Below are 18435 nucleotides of genomic sequence, written 5' to 3'. Positions count from 1 at the left end.
TAACATTAGAAAATTAGACACTAAGTGGGAAGATTTAACTGTAAATGCAAGAGTTGTATCAAATCGCCAATATCTGTAGGGAAAAAAAATAAAACCAGCGGGTCATCAGGGTCATTCCTGTCCACAGACTGCTCGTTAGCTTCTCTAGTTAGTGGGTTTATTACCAACATGAACCTTATTTTAATTCTTTTTTTTTTAAGATTTTATTTATTCATTTGAGACAGAGAGAGCACAAGCAGGGAGAGCGGCAGAGGGAGAAGCAGACTCCCTGCTGAGCTGGGAGCCGGATGGGGGCTCCATCCCAGGACCTGAGATCATGACCTGAGCTGAAGGCAGATGCTTAACCATCTGAGCCACCCAGGTGCCCAACCTTATTTTAATTCTTGAGACTAACTTAACATTCCCCTTCAGCAAAGTAAAGTGTATTTTTCAAAATTGATAGGAGCAAAAATCCTCTTTAAAATATCCGCTGTTTTAACTGCTGTATCAAAAGCCACAGGTACAGAGTGGCAGCTAATCCTACTCCTGGTCCCCGGTTGCCACTTTGTAAATTACCCCCAGGATGTGAAACTCGGAACATGAGCCTGCCTGGCTGTGAGCCCTCGAGGACCCCTGGGTCCTGTTCACATCCCCTAGAACCTGGCCATAAATACTGATTATGGGGGACCCACTTCTCAGTAAAGAAGCTCAGTGGGCAATGGCTCCTGCCACCAACGAGCAGCAATCTTGGAAAAGAGGTACATGATCGTATGACAACAAATGGCAATTAATGGCCTTTTCCCTCAAATCCCATTGTAAATCTTGTCACTGCGACAAAGCCTGTTTCATGCTATGCAGCTTATTCTTGGTCTGCACTAAAGTAAAGGTCTGAGAGAGCTGCTTGGGGACATAAATCAGTATTCAGGTCAAAGAGTCTTCAAGCCAAAGGAGCTGGTAAGAAGCAACTTTATCATTTAGTCAATCGTCCTGCCTTCAATGAAAATAAAAAATAATAAACCTATGTCAGACCATCCCAATAGGAGCATCAGTTCCTTTTTAAAGAAAAAAAGAATCGGAGGAGATTATACTTTTCGGCTGGAAAGCCAACTCTTAACATTTTTCAGAAGTATGTTGCTGCTGATTTGAAAGAGGAGGGTGTCAGGTTTTCTGTAGCAATAAAGGGGAAGGTGTGGCCATCCGCACAGTTTTGTGGCTTGTTTGGAATAAGCATCTCACGGCTTAGACACAGAGCCTTCTGATGAAGAAATGTCACTGTGACTCACGTCATTTGCAGCAAACGACACACACCATGATACCTTTTCTGACAGAAAAGCCTTTCTGAACATGCAGTCCTAGAAATGTATGATTACAGGTCATGTAAACGGGGGGGACATCCTGATACATTTTGTTATCTTCATTTGGGATCTTAACTAACTGGAACTGGCTTATGCTGCCGGGGTCACTGAGACAGGAAACCATAACAAGCTTAGTTTGTAGGACGGTCCTATTTTCATCTCACTTAATCCAGTTTCCCCTCCAAGCCTGGAAGTGTCACCAGGGCTGGGGAATTTGGCCAGACTTCCTGGAGGGAGCAAACCACTCCCTCGTCTGGGACGGGTCTGACCCCCGTTGATGGTGTAGTGTACGTGTCCGAGGAGCTCTCCGTTTCCTTCTTGGCTCCCTTGAATCACAAACATACTCAGGGCCAAGTGCTAGAGATAGCAGCACTCGGGACACACGGGTGGGCATTACCATGTCCCCACCCTCAAGGAACCTGGGTCTGGAGGGGATGATGGATAAGGACACACCAAGCACAGGTGATGGGAATGAGGTTAGGGTGAGGGACGGGCTGGTGAGCATGCCGAGAGAGCAGCAAGCCCAGGCTTGGGGTCAAGGAAGTCTGCCCAAAGCGAGTTCCTAGTTGAGATTCAAAGTACCACTGTTGTGGGTTAGCTGGGCATAGGAGGACCACCAGGGACACCCACAAGGAGAGGCAGTGGCTTGGCAGAGACCCAGCCTCCCAGAGGCCCACTGGCCCCTTCCCCTGTGCCCTGTCTGACCCCGCACTGCCCCATCGGCGCAGCCTCTCGGCAAACGCTCATGGAATGGACGAGTGAGCAGTCTGCCGTTCGTCCACAGGATCGCAGCAAAGGTTCCTTTATGAGCTATTAGCCCTTTGAAAATTTGATTCTAGACACAGAACTAGAATTTCAAATAATAAGGTGTTAGATCATTATAATTATCTCTAAAAATACTCACTAAATGCCCATTATGCCTGGCATAATCCCAAGTGTTGAGCAATTTTTTAAAAATACAGAATAATATTATGTTCCAACATGAGTGAGAATGGCAGGAGAAACAGGGTGCCTTTTCACCATAAACACGATCGATCCGCTCTCCCAGGGCCCCGTGGCTCTAACACTCTCTGGCGCCAAACCGAGGGGGAGGAGTGGGGGGCATCGCAAAGTGAACCGTTTACATTCCTCTGTTCATCGTTATTTGGCTTAATGAGCGTCTCTTATGCTTTGGGACAAAAAGGTAAAGAGGCAGCGACGCAGACGACATTTCATTTCTGTCCCCTGCAGTCTGCCACTATCTTAGCAGCTCTGGGACCCGGAGTCCAGGTGCTCGCTCTTTAGCTGCACTTAATTAGCTTCTTTCTACTTCTTTTGCAAAAACAAGAAAATCAGGAGGAAAAAAACTTAGACGGGAGAGAGTCCTGTAAGTCTGGGTTTTATTTCACACTTGAGTCAGACACTGCAAGGTGTGTGTTGCTGGGAAATAACATTTCCCGGGTTGCCGAAGCACTGGGCTGGGGCTGCCACTCCCTCCCCGCCGCCCAAGGCGGGTGTTATCTTCCGAAAACACTCGTCCCAAGGGGTCTTCGTGCTGCCTTGACCAAAGGTGGGGCCCGGCTCTCTCAGCGTTGTGGGCTTTCACCCTTGTCTGCTATCCAGGACACAGATGCCTATCAGGGGGGATAACGTGGGAAATGCTCCCACCGCGAGCAGGCACCCAAGCTGGGAACTTTCTGGAACAAGTGTTGAGAACATAAGACGCTGGTAAGAAGCGTCTAAGCGTTAAGTGGCTTAGCTCCACGGAGACTGGTGTGTGGATGAACATCCAGGCCCTTCTTCTCTGTCTCTTCTCTCCAGCTTCGAGCTGGAATCGTCATGAATGACAATTTAGGCCAGAGGTCCGGGGGCCGAGAACGGCTGAGGTCCAGCAGAACTTTAAATAGGGGGTGGCTGGCCTCCAAACTCCAAATGCCACACACCTGTAATCACTGTGTGTGGTGATGTCATGCACGTGGAGAGGGCCAGAGATGGTTTTGGGGTTTGTCTCAGCTTCTGTCACGAGTGTGTGCTTGACTTCAAGGATGAAATTCAGGTCCCGGTTCTAACTTTCAAAATGAAAGCTTTTTTTTTTTTTTTTCATTCAGGTTAACTGACATATAACATTATGTTAGTTTCAGGGGTACAACATAATTCCCTATTTATGCAAAAAAAAAAAATTCCTACTGATGAGGACTTGGAAGATCTACTACCATATTATTACCTCTAGACCCCATGCTGCACGTTACATCCACGTTGCTCCTTTACTTTATACCTGGAAGCCTGTGCCTAAAATGAATTGTTTGGTGCTTTGGTGTCAGCGGCCCTTCACTCACCGGGATCCGTCTAAACTTGGCAAATGAAAGTCCTCTTGCTCGAATTGTGCGGGTCTAAGGCTTCTCAACGCAGGGCTCCAGCTTGATCCTTCACACGTAAAAGCAAATATCCTTCACCCAGGCCCCATGACTGGCTGATTTACAAGACGTCAACAATACCGGGTCAAACCGGCAGGACTAGAGCTGCGGATTTCTGTGACTTTGTATTTATTCAGTTTATCCTGTGGCTATCACTTAAACAGATGGTGTCACAGACATCAGAAACGGTTTTTTGTGCCCAAGTCGGATCCACAGTCCATGTCATGATTAATGGCCAGGACACTATCTACCCAGGGTACACAATCTGACAAAGTGAGCAGGCAGGTAAATCAGGTGCCCATGACACCCAGGGAAGTTAGCGATAACTCGGGCCAGTACTGATTTTCGGGTTTTCTTTCAACAAATAACTCACAGTGTGTGACAGGGAAATTCTCACTGCAAACAGTTACACCTCATTTTCTTTAATTTGACTGATTTTCTGTGTCTTACGGGTCCTTCTAAAAATAAAGAGCATCCCTTATTAGAAAAAAATATACATGAATTTCTTTCCGTGCACACTCTTCATTTTCTTATTTTCTCTGTGCCCCCACCTCACCTTGCCCTGCTTACTTATATCCTGGTGAAGGAGTTCTGCTTCCTTTTGTTCTGTTGTTCCTAAACTGAGCATCTACATCATCCGAGTAGCCCTCAGACTAGAGATTTCCTCTCAGACCTCCCTGTCTGGCATGGTAGCCACCAGCCACGTGCAGCAGCTGAGCACCTGGAAGGCAGCTGGTCCATGCTGAGATGTTCCGTGATTGTAGAATACCCACCAAATTCCAAAGAATTCATGGGGGAAGAAAAGTAAAATAACAACACTTGGGACGCCTGCGTGGCTCAGTTGGTTAAGCATCTACCTTCGGCTCGGGTCATGATCGCAGAGTCCTGGGATCGAGTCCCGCATCGGGCTCCCTGCTTGGCAGGGAGTCTGCTCCCCCCACTCCGCCTGCCGTCTCTCTCAAATAAATAAATAAATCTTAAAACAAAAAACAAAAAACAACACTTGTATTGATTCCATGTTGAAAATACTATTTGGGATATATTGGGTTAAATATTTATGTCACCTGTTTCTTTTTTTTACTTTTTTATGTGGCTACTAACACATTTTAAAATTACTCCTCTTTCTAATGGACAGTGCTGTTTCAGACTGTGTCCTTTTGCCGGTGGTTTCGGAATCAAAGAGACAAAAATGCTGCAGAATTACTCTAAGAGAGTCGATTCCCGCTGGGTTTTATTGGTAATGCATTCCCAGTATCAAAAATTGATTTTCTAAGTGAGTGTTTTTCTCCCACCACCCCACGGCTGGCGCTCGAAATAGCTGTGCTGTGGGTGCTAGAGGCTTTCCAGCTCCTCATCGCCCCCAGTCTGGCTCTGTCTGGCTGCTGGTTGGGCCTACACACTGCAGCCCCTCCTCCTGCCCCGGCCACCCACCCAGAATCCTGCAGCCTCCCACAAAGCCGCCCCTCCAGCCCTCACCCTCACTCTCATCCCAGTGCCCGGCCCTGCCTGGGACCACCTCCCCTACCTCTCAGCAACTGCCACCCAGTGGTGCTGAGTAAAGAGCCATCCTTCCCCCTGAACGCCCAGTGGGGGCCTCTCATTTGGACCAAACTCAACCGGACCTCAGTTTACCCTCTACTTCCTCCTGGCGACCTAGCATGACTGCCCAGGGTAGTGGGTGCCCACCCTGTGCTCCCCCAGAACCTTGCCCACCACCATGATGAGGACGCAGTGAATGTAAACTCAAGGAGGTCAGAACAATGACCAGCGTGTTTACCGTCTGCCCTGCCCTGCCCAGGGCCTGCACGTTCTCGACAAATACCTCTCCAGTGGAGGGAGGGCAGGGCAGAGGAAGCGGGGATAAGAGGGAGGGTGAACAGTGACCCTCGGGAGCCTGGCAATTCCATCTCCTCCACCTCCGTGGAGGCACGGGCTGCCCAGCACATGGTGTGCGTGCTCAGTACATTTTCATGGCGAGAACGAGCTAGGGCAGGGCTTCTAAGGTTCTGTGTGCACTCAAGTCGCCGGGCGCGGTGCTAAAATGCAGATTCTGAGTCAGTCCTCGGGGCAGGGCCTGAGAGGCCGCTCTTCTAACAGGCTGCAGGTCCTGCTGCTGCCGCTGGTCCTGCAGGGAACTGGAGGGTGGCGCTGTTCCATCCGCTGGGTCCTCAGCACGGCTGGGCCTCTCTCAACTCCCGCGTCATCTCCTAATGACAATGACTGTTCCAGGTCTGCACGACCCCCCTCTGCCCCTTGACTCCGAAAGGTTCAAAGCTGGCACTGCACAGAGGGGTCTCCTCCAGACACCCTTCTTGCCGGCATGTTGCTGTCCCGGGATTTCCGGCTTTCCGCAAGCCTGGAAAGCCAGCCCTCTTCCTTTCCTCCACAATCCTCTGCAGTGTTTGGGTCTCCCGGGCCTTGACATTCTCCAGGGCTTTCCTCCCACCGCTGCCCCCTCTCTCAATAGCAGCTCATTCTTTCTTTTCATTGTCTTTTTCTGTCTTCAAATCCAAATCCAATCCCTCCGCCGTGAAGCCTTCTGCCCTCCACCATCCCTGTGACCTTAGCTTCTGAAGTTGCCCGAAAATGGCATCCTTGCACCAAAAGTGTGGGCTCGAAGGTCACGTAAGAACTCCCCCACGTCGAATGTGTTGGTCTCCTCCGTCCAGTCCCCCGGGCCGACCTCCTCACTCTCACGGCAGGGTTCTCCTGACACTGCGCCACCCCTGTGTTTCTCAGAAGGGTAGACTTCTAGCTCCTTCTGCTCGTTAATTCTGCACACGTCTGTCCATTGCTGCGCACGGGACAGCGGCTCTGTTAGGCCCGGGCAGCAGAAATAGGGCTAAGGTATCCTGCCCTCCTAGGGCGCACAGCCTAGTGAGAAAAGATGTGCAGAGAAGTGGATAATAATGGCACGCTGCCCTAGGCTCTGTGCAACCAGGATGCGTGCACACAAGCGCTGTGGGGACCGGGAGAGGCCCTCCGCCCACACTGGGAGGCGCGGGCTCAGCCTCCCAGAGAATGTGAGGTCTGCAGGTGAGGACGACGGGCTGATGACCAGGTGTGGTCTGAGTAGAGGCCGCAGGGGAAGAGGAGAGGTGGCTCTGGAGAGGCGTGGCCACTTGGGCAGCAGGGACTGTTCTAGAAGAGGCATGGGGCTCCCTCCTCCTTGGTCCTGACTCTTGCCTACTCAGTCAGCTCTGAATTTCTGCCCTTTGATCCCAGTGCTCTCTTTCTCCAATAGTTAGGAGGGAGGCTGCGGCTGGTGGGGTGGGGAGAGGCTTTGAGACGCTGTGCTCCGGCAGTGGGGAGATTAGGCCTGAGGCTGGAGCCACTGCCCAAGGAGGGGATGGAGCTCGAAGGGTAGGAAAGCAAATGCCTTCCCACAGACCCAAGCCCACCACAACCCACCTGAAGTCTCCGAGTTTCTGCAGACTTGCTCCCTGAGGATGATTCAGCCCAGGATTGTAGATTGTATGATACTCTTCTCCCACTCTCTTATTTCGCCTGTAAGCACCAGAGCTGGGTACCTGGCCTGCACAGAGCAAACACTGGTCACCTGTGTTCCAGACACTAGATCCTGGGGAAATGAGATGAACAGGACACACATCCTCTCAACGTAGAGGAGGCGATAAGCGAGAACAGTTTCTCATAGAGGGGCAGACATTTCATAGAGGTAGGTATAAGGAAAAAAAAAAACAGTGCTTAAGAGAAAAATACCTGGACTTTTGGCTGAGACTGCAAGGAGAGGGGCAGGACCAGGTAAGCTCCCCCAGGCACTGCTGAAGCTGCCCAATGCCCAATGGAGGCTTGATATATTGTAATTGATCGGTTGATTACTCGTTTAAGCTGCAAAATCTCCAAAGACAAAGTCTCTGAAATGTACCAACAAGGATGGCACCAACTTGGTGGGCTCCTTTCCAAAACTGACCCCACCCGGGCTTGCCTGGGGTCAGGCCCAGGTGTTCAAGGGAAGCATTCAGGCTCCCTGCTACACTAAGAGAGCAGAAGGATGCCCACAGGCGCAGGGGACAAATTGGGCTCAAACTGCCATATGGCTTGGATTTCACGTTTTGACTGGCAGAGTGTAATCATTTTTACAAAGTCTAGTGCCTTGCTACAGTGCCTTGCTAAAATTGTTTCTTTTTAGCCATTTACAGATTGTAAATGATAAGGTCACGAGGATTAGACACCAGTTAAAAATGTGAGAAGACATATGCTGTGCATTTTACTAATGAATGGCCGTATTCAAGCATGTTCACTAATGAATGGCAATATTTGAATGGGTCCACTAATGAATGGCAATATTTGAAAGTGGTGTTGAATTTGATACTCCGTGACCAGTGCTCCATTTCTGGAAGGAGCCAAATGCTCCATAAGGTCTGGGAAATGCTGGTTTTACGGCAAAATTGAGCTGGCCTTGCAAGATGCTAAAGGGATTTTTCAGATAGAGAAATTTGCCCGCCAAGAAGTTTGTTTAGATGACTGTGGATGGTGTGAACATTGTAAATACAAGAGTCACAGCTTGTGGCCAAATCCTACTTTAATCTTTAGAAACTGGAAGCCAGGAAGTGAAGGCCAGAGCTGGGAGATGCTGGATGGGGGTGAGGACCGGCACCAGAGGAATTGGTCTCCAAAAGGGTTAAAGCAAAGAGAGGAAGCGGAGGGATTCGGGAGAGCATTGCTGCCATAAATCACAGCCCTGCTGCTTGTAAGGGATGCCTGGCGAGCCACGCAGGGGGCCGATTCTGCTCAGGACACAGCCCTGGCGACAGAGCCTGATGCTCCCTTCAGTGTCTAAAGCCACCAAGCAAAAATTCACTTAAAGTCCTCTCCCGGCAAGTGAGCCAAATTCAGGCAGAGCGAACAAGGAGAAGACGGGCTCCGTGCACCTTGTCTCAGAGCCGGGGCCCGAGAAGCAGGAAAATGGCTGGTGGGGACTGACCACAGTCAAATGGACAAGACTCCAAAGTGACTCGGGGTTAGTGAGTTGGCCAGCAGCCTGTCTCTGTGGTGATGCAGTGTGGATAAAGAGGGTCCTAGCAAAAATGCTGTGTGTATTTGAGATTCTTTCCATGCCATTGTTTGACGGAGGTCGTCAGTGGGAACACAGCGAGCTGGGGAGGGGGGAGCGGGCCTTCACACACCTTGCCGCCGGGCGTGGACCGCCCGCCACATCCTCCAGAGGGCAGGTGTGCAAATGTACACTCCACGTGCCCTTCGACCCAGCTATTTCATTTCTAGAAATTTATCCTACGGATTTCCTTTCCCATGTGCAAACTGACCTGTGGAGGACGTTCCCTGCGGCTTTGTTTCTAATGGCAAAACATGGAAAAGACCTACATGGCCATCCTCGGGGGCCTGGTTAGATGCAGTAAAGCACATCTATCAGCTAGAATACTGGGCAGCTGCTTAGGTAGGACGAATGGGCTGTTCAGCAGGCTGGCTGTAAATGTAGCGAATGAAGAAGCAGGAAGCAAAGCAGAAGGCAGAATGCAATATCTTAGATGCCATTTTTGTCTTAAAATATAATGCATAAAAAATTTCTGGAAAGATACAGACAGGTGACAGTGATATCTCCCAGAAGCAATGTAGGGGACCAAGGAGGAAGGGAGACTTATGTTTCACCATATACATTTTGCACCTTTCAAGTTTGTGCTGTGTGCATGTATTATCCACTCAAAAAGTACATAAACTACTTTTTAAAACTCATGACCATGTGAGTTATCTCTCAATAAAGCTGTTAAAGAAAAGGTAAAATAAATGGCCAATAAGCATTTTTAGGTTTAAAAAAAACTATAAATATTTTGAAGTAAGAAGTTTAAATATCTTTGTCAATAGTTCTATGTCGGACAAGTCACTGTCCAGCACCACGCTTCCTGTCTGGAGAATTATTAGGGGCCCCTCTTGACTCGAGGTTTGGAGGTCAGCCCTGTCGAAGGTCAGCTAGCAGACATGGTCTCTTCATTGGGCGAGCTCATCGTCTCTAGTGGGTCCCTGGTTCCGAGACAGATGGTAAAAAAAATTTCCCACTAGATCGTACTCACAGTGGATGTATAAATTAAGGCACTGCACGCCGGAAGATTGAATGAATACATACAGTACTTGATGAGATCGCGATGATGTAAGAAAAGGGAATTTTCAGAGCTCCCTGTGAATGAAAATGAAACCAAAGAAAGTAAGGGCCTTTCCATGGTAGCAACCCTAAAACAAAAATAATTTGGGGGATGGGAGGGGTCAATGTCACAGTATTTTGTGAGAATCTAGATGGCACTATTCAACCATCCTTGATGATTCGTATAGAATTTGAACATTACAGGGGTGCCTGGGTGGCTGAGATGTTAAGCGTCTGCCTTAGGCTCAGGTCATGACCCGGGGTCCTGGGATCGAGGCCCACATCAGGCTCCCTGCTCAATGGGGAGCCTGCTTCTCCCTCTCCCTTCCCCCCCCGCCCCGGCCCTGCTTGTGCTCTCTTTCTCTCACTCACTTTCTCTCTCAAATAAATAAATAAAATCTTTTTAAAAATTAAGAAAAATACAAAGGAATTCAGCTACTGAGCTATATTCAGCTTCCTTAAAATTGTTTCTTTTTAGCCATTTGGAGGTTGCATGTAAAAGATTGTCTTAGTTTGTTTACATTTAGAGCGTGGCATAGTTTAAGATTGCTTCCCACCCTGAGATTCTGTGATTTTAAGATGCTGTGTACTTGAAAGGAAATAACCTGACTTTCTTCTTTTCAAGATTGTGTTTTAGTGCATTATAATCTAACACCCCTTCCGTTGTGTTGCACTGTTTTGTCAGAACAGTTTTGCATGTATCAGCGGCTGGTCACCCACGGGGAGCCTTACTCTTTGGATACTTTATTTTTAACACACCGGGGCTGGATCGTATATATCACTGCTGCCATCTTCTGGAAAGTCTTACATCTGAAAGAAAACGATTTCATCTGCTCCCAAAGAAGCACAGATGTGTGCCTCAGGCTTTGATGTTTCCCTTGACTATACTAAGGGATCCTGAGACACGATTTGATTCTCTCCCGTTCTTTTAACACAGAACTTCAGAGCTATGGAAAGGAATAAACGGCACATAATAAAATGCCTTTCTCATAGATGCTGTCGTGACAGAAAACAGACAGGAAGAAACGTGGGCTTTCATGTACAGATCATTCAACTTTAAGAATCAAACCCTTATTTTAAGGGTCATTACTTGTGATACCAACTGGCTCTCAACTGTATTGATCAGCAGACGCTGAATGTTCTGCATTGGAAGCTGTTCATTTGATTCCTTTTCATGTTTCCAAAGAGAAAATATACATACATTTCCTTTTGAATGTCTCCATGATGGGCATATGGGAAATCAAAGTCACACATCAATCAAATGACTTCTCTGCTGACAGGATATTGAATGATGAACATGACGGGCAATCCATATAGCTCCATGGTCATACAGGACGGTCTAGGGGACTGACAGAGAAGGTACCTCTGCGCGTATACAAGCAAAGGGAGGCCAGCATCCCTCTCCCTACCGCAGTTAGGAGGGTCGACAAGCCTGGCATCTCCCAGGAGTTCCCGGTTTCATGCAGGACTTTCACCTAACAACAGTTATCAGCAAAATAGTGGGAATCGCTTTAATTAACAAGGGGCTTCACTGTCCTCTTACTTTTCTATAGAATTTTGTTGCCTATAAAGCATCATAACCCTATGGGAAAACCATTTATTGTGTTTACTAGGAGCCAGAAACTGTGTTAAATATTCATTACCTTATTATTCCTTCTTTACAAAAAAAATAAAGGAAAGAGATATTAGGATCACTCAGGATAATGAATAGTAGAGAAAGACCTCTGTCTCCAGGTCTGCCTGACTTCAGAATTTTTTCTTTTAAACATTAAAGTAGATCTGATTTTTAAAACTATACATATCTACTATGTGATTTCATGTATTACAATGTGTGATTCTTTTATGCATGGTCCAGGTCCAAGATTTTATCCATCCTTAAGGTGAATAGTCAACATATATTAATTGCAAGGCAAAAAATATGACTTGAATGGTAAGCATGGTTTTACTATTACTTCTTAGAAAAAAAGTTTGTTGTACTGAACTTCCCACTTAGTAAACAGTTGTTTTAGGCACCTAGGATGAGCTAGTTACTACAGTTAAGTGAAAAGTTTGGCACAAACCTCCAGGCAGCTAATCCAAAGAGAAAAATGAATTGGATTAGCATATTCATTGTCAATAAAGGGACACAGTCCCGCTGTTGGGAGTGATAACCTTGTTCCTGGTGTTGACTTCTTCTTTTTTTTATTTTATTTATATTCAGTTAATTAACATATAGTGTATTATTAGTTTCAGAGGTAGAGGTCAGTGATTCATCACTGGTGTTGACTTCTAAGCGCAATTGTCCTATGGGTACTTGGGCTCGAAGACACACACGGAAAGAGATTCGAACTACCATTTTGCAAATAACATAGAAAATTCAAGTCCTTGTTTTTTTCTATCAATCCATTTGCAAAAGAATTAACTGACCTAGTAAAGTTTTTCTATAGCAGCTGAGCTATGTCAGCCACCCAAAAGAGAGGCAGAACCAGTAGGAGGTAGATGTAGATATATAAAGATGCTTAGCTGTCCCCTTAGATCTATAGATACATAGATAAACCTATCTGTATATCAGCGTAGCCACATCTCTGGCCCTAACTCCACAAGCAGGTCTCCGAGAAGGGCAGGCTGGCACAGCCGGAAGCTGTTGTCCCCAGACAGACCCTCTACTTCTTGGGAAAACCTCAGTTCTGCTCTTAAAACCTTTCAACAGGTTGAATCAGGCACACCCAGATTATCTAGGATCATCTCTCCTCCTTAAAGCAAACTGAGTATAGATGTTGTAGGCCTACAAAATACCTTCACAGAAACACCCAGATTAGCGTTTGATCGAGTAATTGGCAACTATGGTCTAGCCAAGTTGACACGGAAAGCTAACATTGTAGGAGCTAAGTTAATACAGTCCATATATCTTGCTTTCTAGTCAAATCTAATAAGGGATAGAGTTTAGAGAGCCAACATTTTAAGTATGTATAATGTTTATAATTTTTTAAAGTCTTTCTTATTAAAGATTTTATTTATGTATTTATTTGAGAGAGAGAGAGCACAAGGGGGGGACAGAGGCAGAGGGAGAAGCAGGCTCCCCGCTGAGCAAGGAGCCCAATGCGGGGCTCGATCCCAGGACCCTGGGATCATAACCTGAGCAGGAGGCAGATGCCTAATCAATTGAGCCACCCAGGTGTCCCTTAAAAGCCTTTAATTTTTTTTTTTAATTTAAAGTTAACTACAGAAATTGGTGGCATTTATCAGATCTATCTCAAGAGAAAACAATCCGGGAAAAGTATACTGCATAAATGTTTGGTAGTCCCTTCCTTTCAACTAGTATTTACTCCTAAGGTGACTTTAGCAAATGTGAGACCACAGTTAGTTCATAGCAAGTCCCAGGTAAATTGCAGCCTTCTGCATTATGGGTTAGAACAAGATCCATGTGCCCCAGATGAGAGACAGGCAAGGTCAGCACCCCAAATGTGAAAATGTGGAAGCCGGATCTATCTTCTCAAGCTCTTTCTCTGGAAATATCTGTGCCACTGACCGTTTGAAAACTGGCCCAAAACGTTACCTCAAGGAGTTTTGTGTATGCCTAAGCCAGAGTTCCCCAGCTTTACTCTGTCCGCCCTGCCCCTAGCAACTCAGTAAGTGTTTCGTGGTGCTCCTAAACCAGAGGAAATGCAGTTTTGTTTATCAAATACTTAGGTCCAAACAGTTTTGTTTATTAAATACTCAGGTCCAAGTAAGATAAATAAGAATTAATGTCTTAGCAACACAATAGTCATTTGAAAAGATAGTTCACATAAATCAAAAGAAAATATATATATATATTTTTAAAGATTTTATTTATTTATTTGACAGAGAGAGAGATAGCAAGAGCAGGAACACAAGCAGGGGGAGTGGGAGAGGGAGAAGCAGGCTCCCGCCGAGCAGGGAGCCCGATGCGGGGCTCGATCCCAGGACCCTGGGATCATGACCTGAGCCGAAGGCAGATGCTTAACGACCGAGCCACCCAGGCGACCCAAGAAAAAATATTTTTATTTCATTCTTAAATAACTACATCTCCTGTTGCAGACAGATGCCCACATGGTAGTTGTTTTTCTATCACAGTAACCAAAAACCCAGCTCTGCAAAGATATGTCATCAGAAGAAGAGAAGCACAATCCACAGTAACACCATGAACCGCCTTGAGTTAGTAATTCACAGAGTGAACAACAGTATCACTGTGTCTTCTTCAAAAATTTAAAATATCCCATTACACCCGCATGAGCTTGTTGTGGCACTCCAGAGTGCCTCAGTGCACAGTTTGGGAACTAAAGGGCCTAAGCATTTGTACAATCACCTGGTTGAATTCTGAATAACATAATTAAAAATCTGAACATTTTTGGGGCACCTGGACGGCTCAGGCGGTTAAGCGTCTGACTCTTGATTTCGGCTCAGGTCATGATCTCAGGGTCATGAGATCAAGCCCTGCCTGGGGCCCACACACTGGGCGTGGAGCCTGCTTAAGATTCTTTCTCTCTCTCTCTCCCTCTCCTTCTATCTCTCCCCCACTTTAAAACAAAACAAAACACCCGAACATTTTCAAGATCAGACCTTCTAGGTATTTCCCCATTTTGTATGAGAAAGATGCAAGTTATTTAACTAGGAAGCCCTCTGCATGATATCTCTACTTTTAAGTTACACTCTCTGAATGGAAGCAAATGAACAAGTACACTAATGTGAAATTATCACCAGCAGATTCTTGCAGCTTTTGCTTGCCTCTTGCCATGCTGAAACGGGGAGGCCTTCATCTTCGTGCGCTCTTCCTTTCCTGTTATGTTTTTAGTCCATTCTTCGTAGTCCCAGTGTGAAAGGGATTTAATGTCTTTGGGTCAGGAAAGGCCTATTTATTCTGACAAACTGATCAACCTCCAGGGTGATCATCTACCATGAAACTGATTTTATATCTCATCCACTAGCTAATAAGATGTGGAGCGTCTTCCCTGTCATGCTGAGAGATCAGGCTTGCTTCCTTGGAAGGCACTGGGGTGAAATCACACAGTGAGCGCCTCTCAATGATTGAACCGTCCGGGCTGCATTTTTCGAATGTAGTGCGAGAGCGCAAAGCGATGGCTCTGGGGCAGACCCAAAGATGAGTGACACATTAATTTAAAAAAAAAAAACTGTTTTTCATCTTAAGAGGAAGCCCTAAGATCCACTTCATTCTCTGTTCACTGGATTAGCTTTCAGCTCAGGGAAAATAAAAAATGCCAGAAATTAAAGCCTGGTGGTGTTGGCAGATTGTGTAAAGACAACCTGACACGCCCATCTCCCACCAACCTGAATCTTTAAATAAAGTTTATATCCCATAAAATGGGGACCAGTCTCTGTGCTGTGAGAAGAAATAAGACTACAACACTCTAAAAATAATGGCTAGAAGGTAGACTGCCTCTTATCTGTAGAGGCCTTTTCCTTATCAAATCCTTGCCTTTCTTGTTTAATATGCTCAGCGATTAAGACAGTTTTCAGACGAGCTGTTGAAACAAGAAACTGGACACAGGGAAGGAGGGAGTTCTGTTTCTGCGGTGAAGATAGCATGAAGGAAAACGGCCTCGGACGGGCTGTTCTTTTGGAGGCAAGGAAGGGTGGTGATGTATTGGGGGATAAAGCTGGACTTTTCTGTACCCTGTTTGTCTGGGGGTTTGTTTATCAGTTCAAACCAGTCTTACCTGCAGCAAAACTGGCTTGTGCTATGGAATATTCATTTGAGAACTTCAAGCCTCTGCAACTTTTCTGAGTCTTCCGGATTCTCACTGCCATTACCCTATCCATTATCGATGGCTGTGTAAAAAACACCCCAAAACTTAGTGATTTAAAACAACAACAGTCTTGTTCCTGTTTTGCCTTATTCTCTTTTTTTTTCCGACAAGGCCGTAATTGGGGCAGGGTCCTATAAAGACAGCTTGTCTCTGTTCCACCTGGGATCAGCTGGGGCAACTCATCCAGGGGCTGGAAGAGCCCCTGGAAATACGGCTCAGACGCCTGGCGGGCAGGTTGGTGCTGGCTGCCTGCCGGCCCACAGCCTGGGTTCCTCTGCACACCAGCCTCTCGGGAACACTGGCAGCATGGAGGCTGCCCGTTTCCTCAGGCCTGGGCCCAGGACACGGCATGCCATCACCTCCACCGCGGGCTATCGGCCAAGTAGCGAACGCATGCATATTTAAGCAGAAGAGACCTGAACCTGCCTCTCCATGGGAAGAGTACCAGCTCGTTCTGGGCCAGTGTTAGAAAACCACCCACTGCCCACACTCCGTACTCCCTGATCATGCTCTCCTCTGCCAGAGCATCTTCTCCGAATACAGTTTCTACTGTGAGACCTGTTTCTCCCCAGGGAGTTAGAGAATGTTCCTGGAAGGGAGCCTGTTTTCTGGTAAAGCAACTCCTTCCTCAGCTGGGAAACGGGAGGGGAGGGGAGGAAACAGTCCCTGGCTGTTATCTGCTTGATGTTCAGAACGTGTCGTGTGTCAGCGGACGTGGACTAGCTCACCCGCCGTGTACACGGATCCGACGAGATGGTTATTGTTGTTACCCCGGCTTCTCAAAGGGCACAGAGCTGAGGCACAGGCTTCCCGAGGGGTGTCGGTGGGCAGGTGACGGATTGATGACTTCAATCCCATGTGTCCGACTGCAGGGCCCACACCCTTAGCCACACTCTGGAGCATGTCTGGTGGCCATGGGGTCATTCGAGAGGGGCCTCCAGATTCCCGACGGTGGGAGGACAGCTTCTTTTTCCAGCACTCACTTTGTGGCTTCCTTCCCTGAAGGTGGAGGGTGGAGAGCAGTGAGTTGCTCCCCAGGTCTCTCCCATTCTGTGGTGTGTGAATGATGAAAGGGGCACCATCCCCAGGTGAGCAGATCCGCTCCAGGCCGTGTATCAGCTACCCGTGCCTGCCATAACAAAGGACCACAGACTGGGGGGCTCCAACAACAACAGTTATTTTCTCACACTCCCACAAGCTAAAAGCCCAGGAACAAGGTGTCAGCAGGGTTGGGTCCACTGAAGCCTCTCTCCTGACTTGCAGATGGCCGCCTTCTTGCTGTGTCCCCCCATGGTCATCTCTCAGTCCACGTGTGTCTGTGTCCTAATCTCCTCTTTATAAAGACACCAGTCACGCAGGATTGGGGCTGACTCTCATGACTTCATTTTACCACACTTACCTCTTCAAAGACCCTATTTCCAAATGCAATCACGTCCTGAGGTACTGGGGGTCAAATTTCACCATATGAATTCGCAGGGGACACAATTTCTTTCTTCTTTCCGTAATAGGCTTTCAATGCAAAACTAAGTCTACTAACATGAACTTATAAATCCTCTGTGTATGTAAACAGATCTTGGATGTGAAATTCTTGAATAAAGTTGATTTCCTCATATCCTAACACCAGTACCACTCAACGACAGGTATTTGTTTACATTATTTTCTCTTCTGCCAGACTGGAAACATCATAAAGATAGGAAATAAGACTCGTGCATCTTTGAAACCCTGCTATAGGGCTTGGAACATTATTTAGTAAAGAGGGAACAATACCATCAAAATATAACTTTATTTCTCTTTGCAAAAAGTAATTTGGCACAGAAGCCATCACACAAGTCAGAGGAATGACTGTAGCGAGCGTGGAAAAGGAAAAACATGTTAGGTCCAAATGCAGCCAACAAACCCATCCCTAACACGTGTGTGTTCTTCTGCAGTTCGTCTTCTGCCGGGACTGTAAGGAAGCGTACCATGAAGGTGAATGCGGCACCCTATTTGAAGCCTCAGGAGCAGTTACTCAGGTAGAGTGCCCTCTTCCTTCTACAAAATAAGGCTCGGGATATGGGTGAGAGACAGAAGCTTTTTCCTGAAGGTCAAGAGGGTTCCAATCTAAAAAACAAAACAAAACAAAACAAAAAAACAAAACAAAAACCCCAAAACCAGACTAGTAGCCTATAGCCACGGGGAATGGGACTCTGGCTATCCCACCCTCACGATCCTCCCAGAACCACCCACCTCCTCAGGGTAGGGCTGTAGATGGCCATTGGGATATGCCCCAGGGGTATATGGAATAGGGGAAAGGAACATAGCATGATCAGAGGAGTCTTTAGAGGAGAGAGAAAACAATTTAACAATTTCTGAATCAGAGCAATCAATATTAACCCCACATTTATAGCTTTTTCAGAAGTGCCTTGTTTAAAATCAGTGGTGAAGCTATCTCCAGGAATGATGTGCATAGAAGTATTATATGATGCAAGGATATTACTGTTTCTAAGCAGTATCATGAAGTATGCTAAATTGTATTTCAGTCTTGATTAGGTAAAGAACGTGTTTACTGAGCCTTAATCTCCAATGTACTATATCAAGCTTAGGGAAATGCAAATACATTTTCTTTTATTTATTAATTATGATCAGCCAAACCTTAGAGGAAAGAAATAAAAATTTCAGCACAGTTGATGAATTTGCTCACTATTTTTCTACTGATAGAGATGTTAACAAGGTTTTAAACATCAAATCTACCCGATAAATCTTTTAGTTACTTTATTGACAGGAACCTCATAAATAGACATAGAAATTTCAGAACATTTTAATTTTACAGTACAGAATTTAAAATATCT

General features: G+C 46.5%; 1 protein-coding gene across 1 annotated transcript in view; it reads left to right on the top strand.

The window, feature by feature from the left end:
* Positions 1–17715, top strand: part of PRKN (parkin RBR E3 ubiquitin protein ligase) — a 1144848-nt gene extending 1127133 nt beyond the window's left edge. The window contains exon 11 of the mRNA XM_081829384.1: positions 17536–17715. Coding sequence (XP_081685510.1) covers positions 17536–17649 — 114 coding nt within the window. The 3' untranslated portion in view covers positions 17650–17715. The remainder of the gene's footprint in view (positions 1–17535) is intronic.
* Positions 17716–18435: the final 720 nt, after the last annotated feature.

This window comes from Leptonychotes weddellii, chromosome 8 (genome assembly GCF_054177405.1).
Source record: "Leptonychotes weddellii isolate Sample4059 chromosome 8, ASM5417740v2, whole genome shotgun sequence".
Taxonomy (NCBI): Eukaryota; Metazoa; Chordata; class Mammalia; order Carnivora; family Phocidae; genus Leptonychotes; species Leptonychotes weddellii.
The sequence above is the reverse complement of the archived record's forward strand: the minus strand, read 5'-3'. Positions and strand labels throughout refer to the sequence as shown.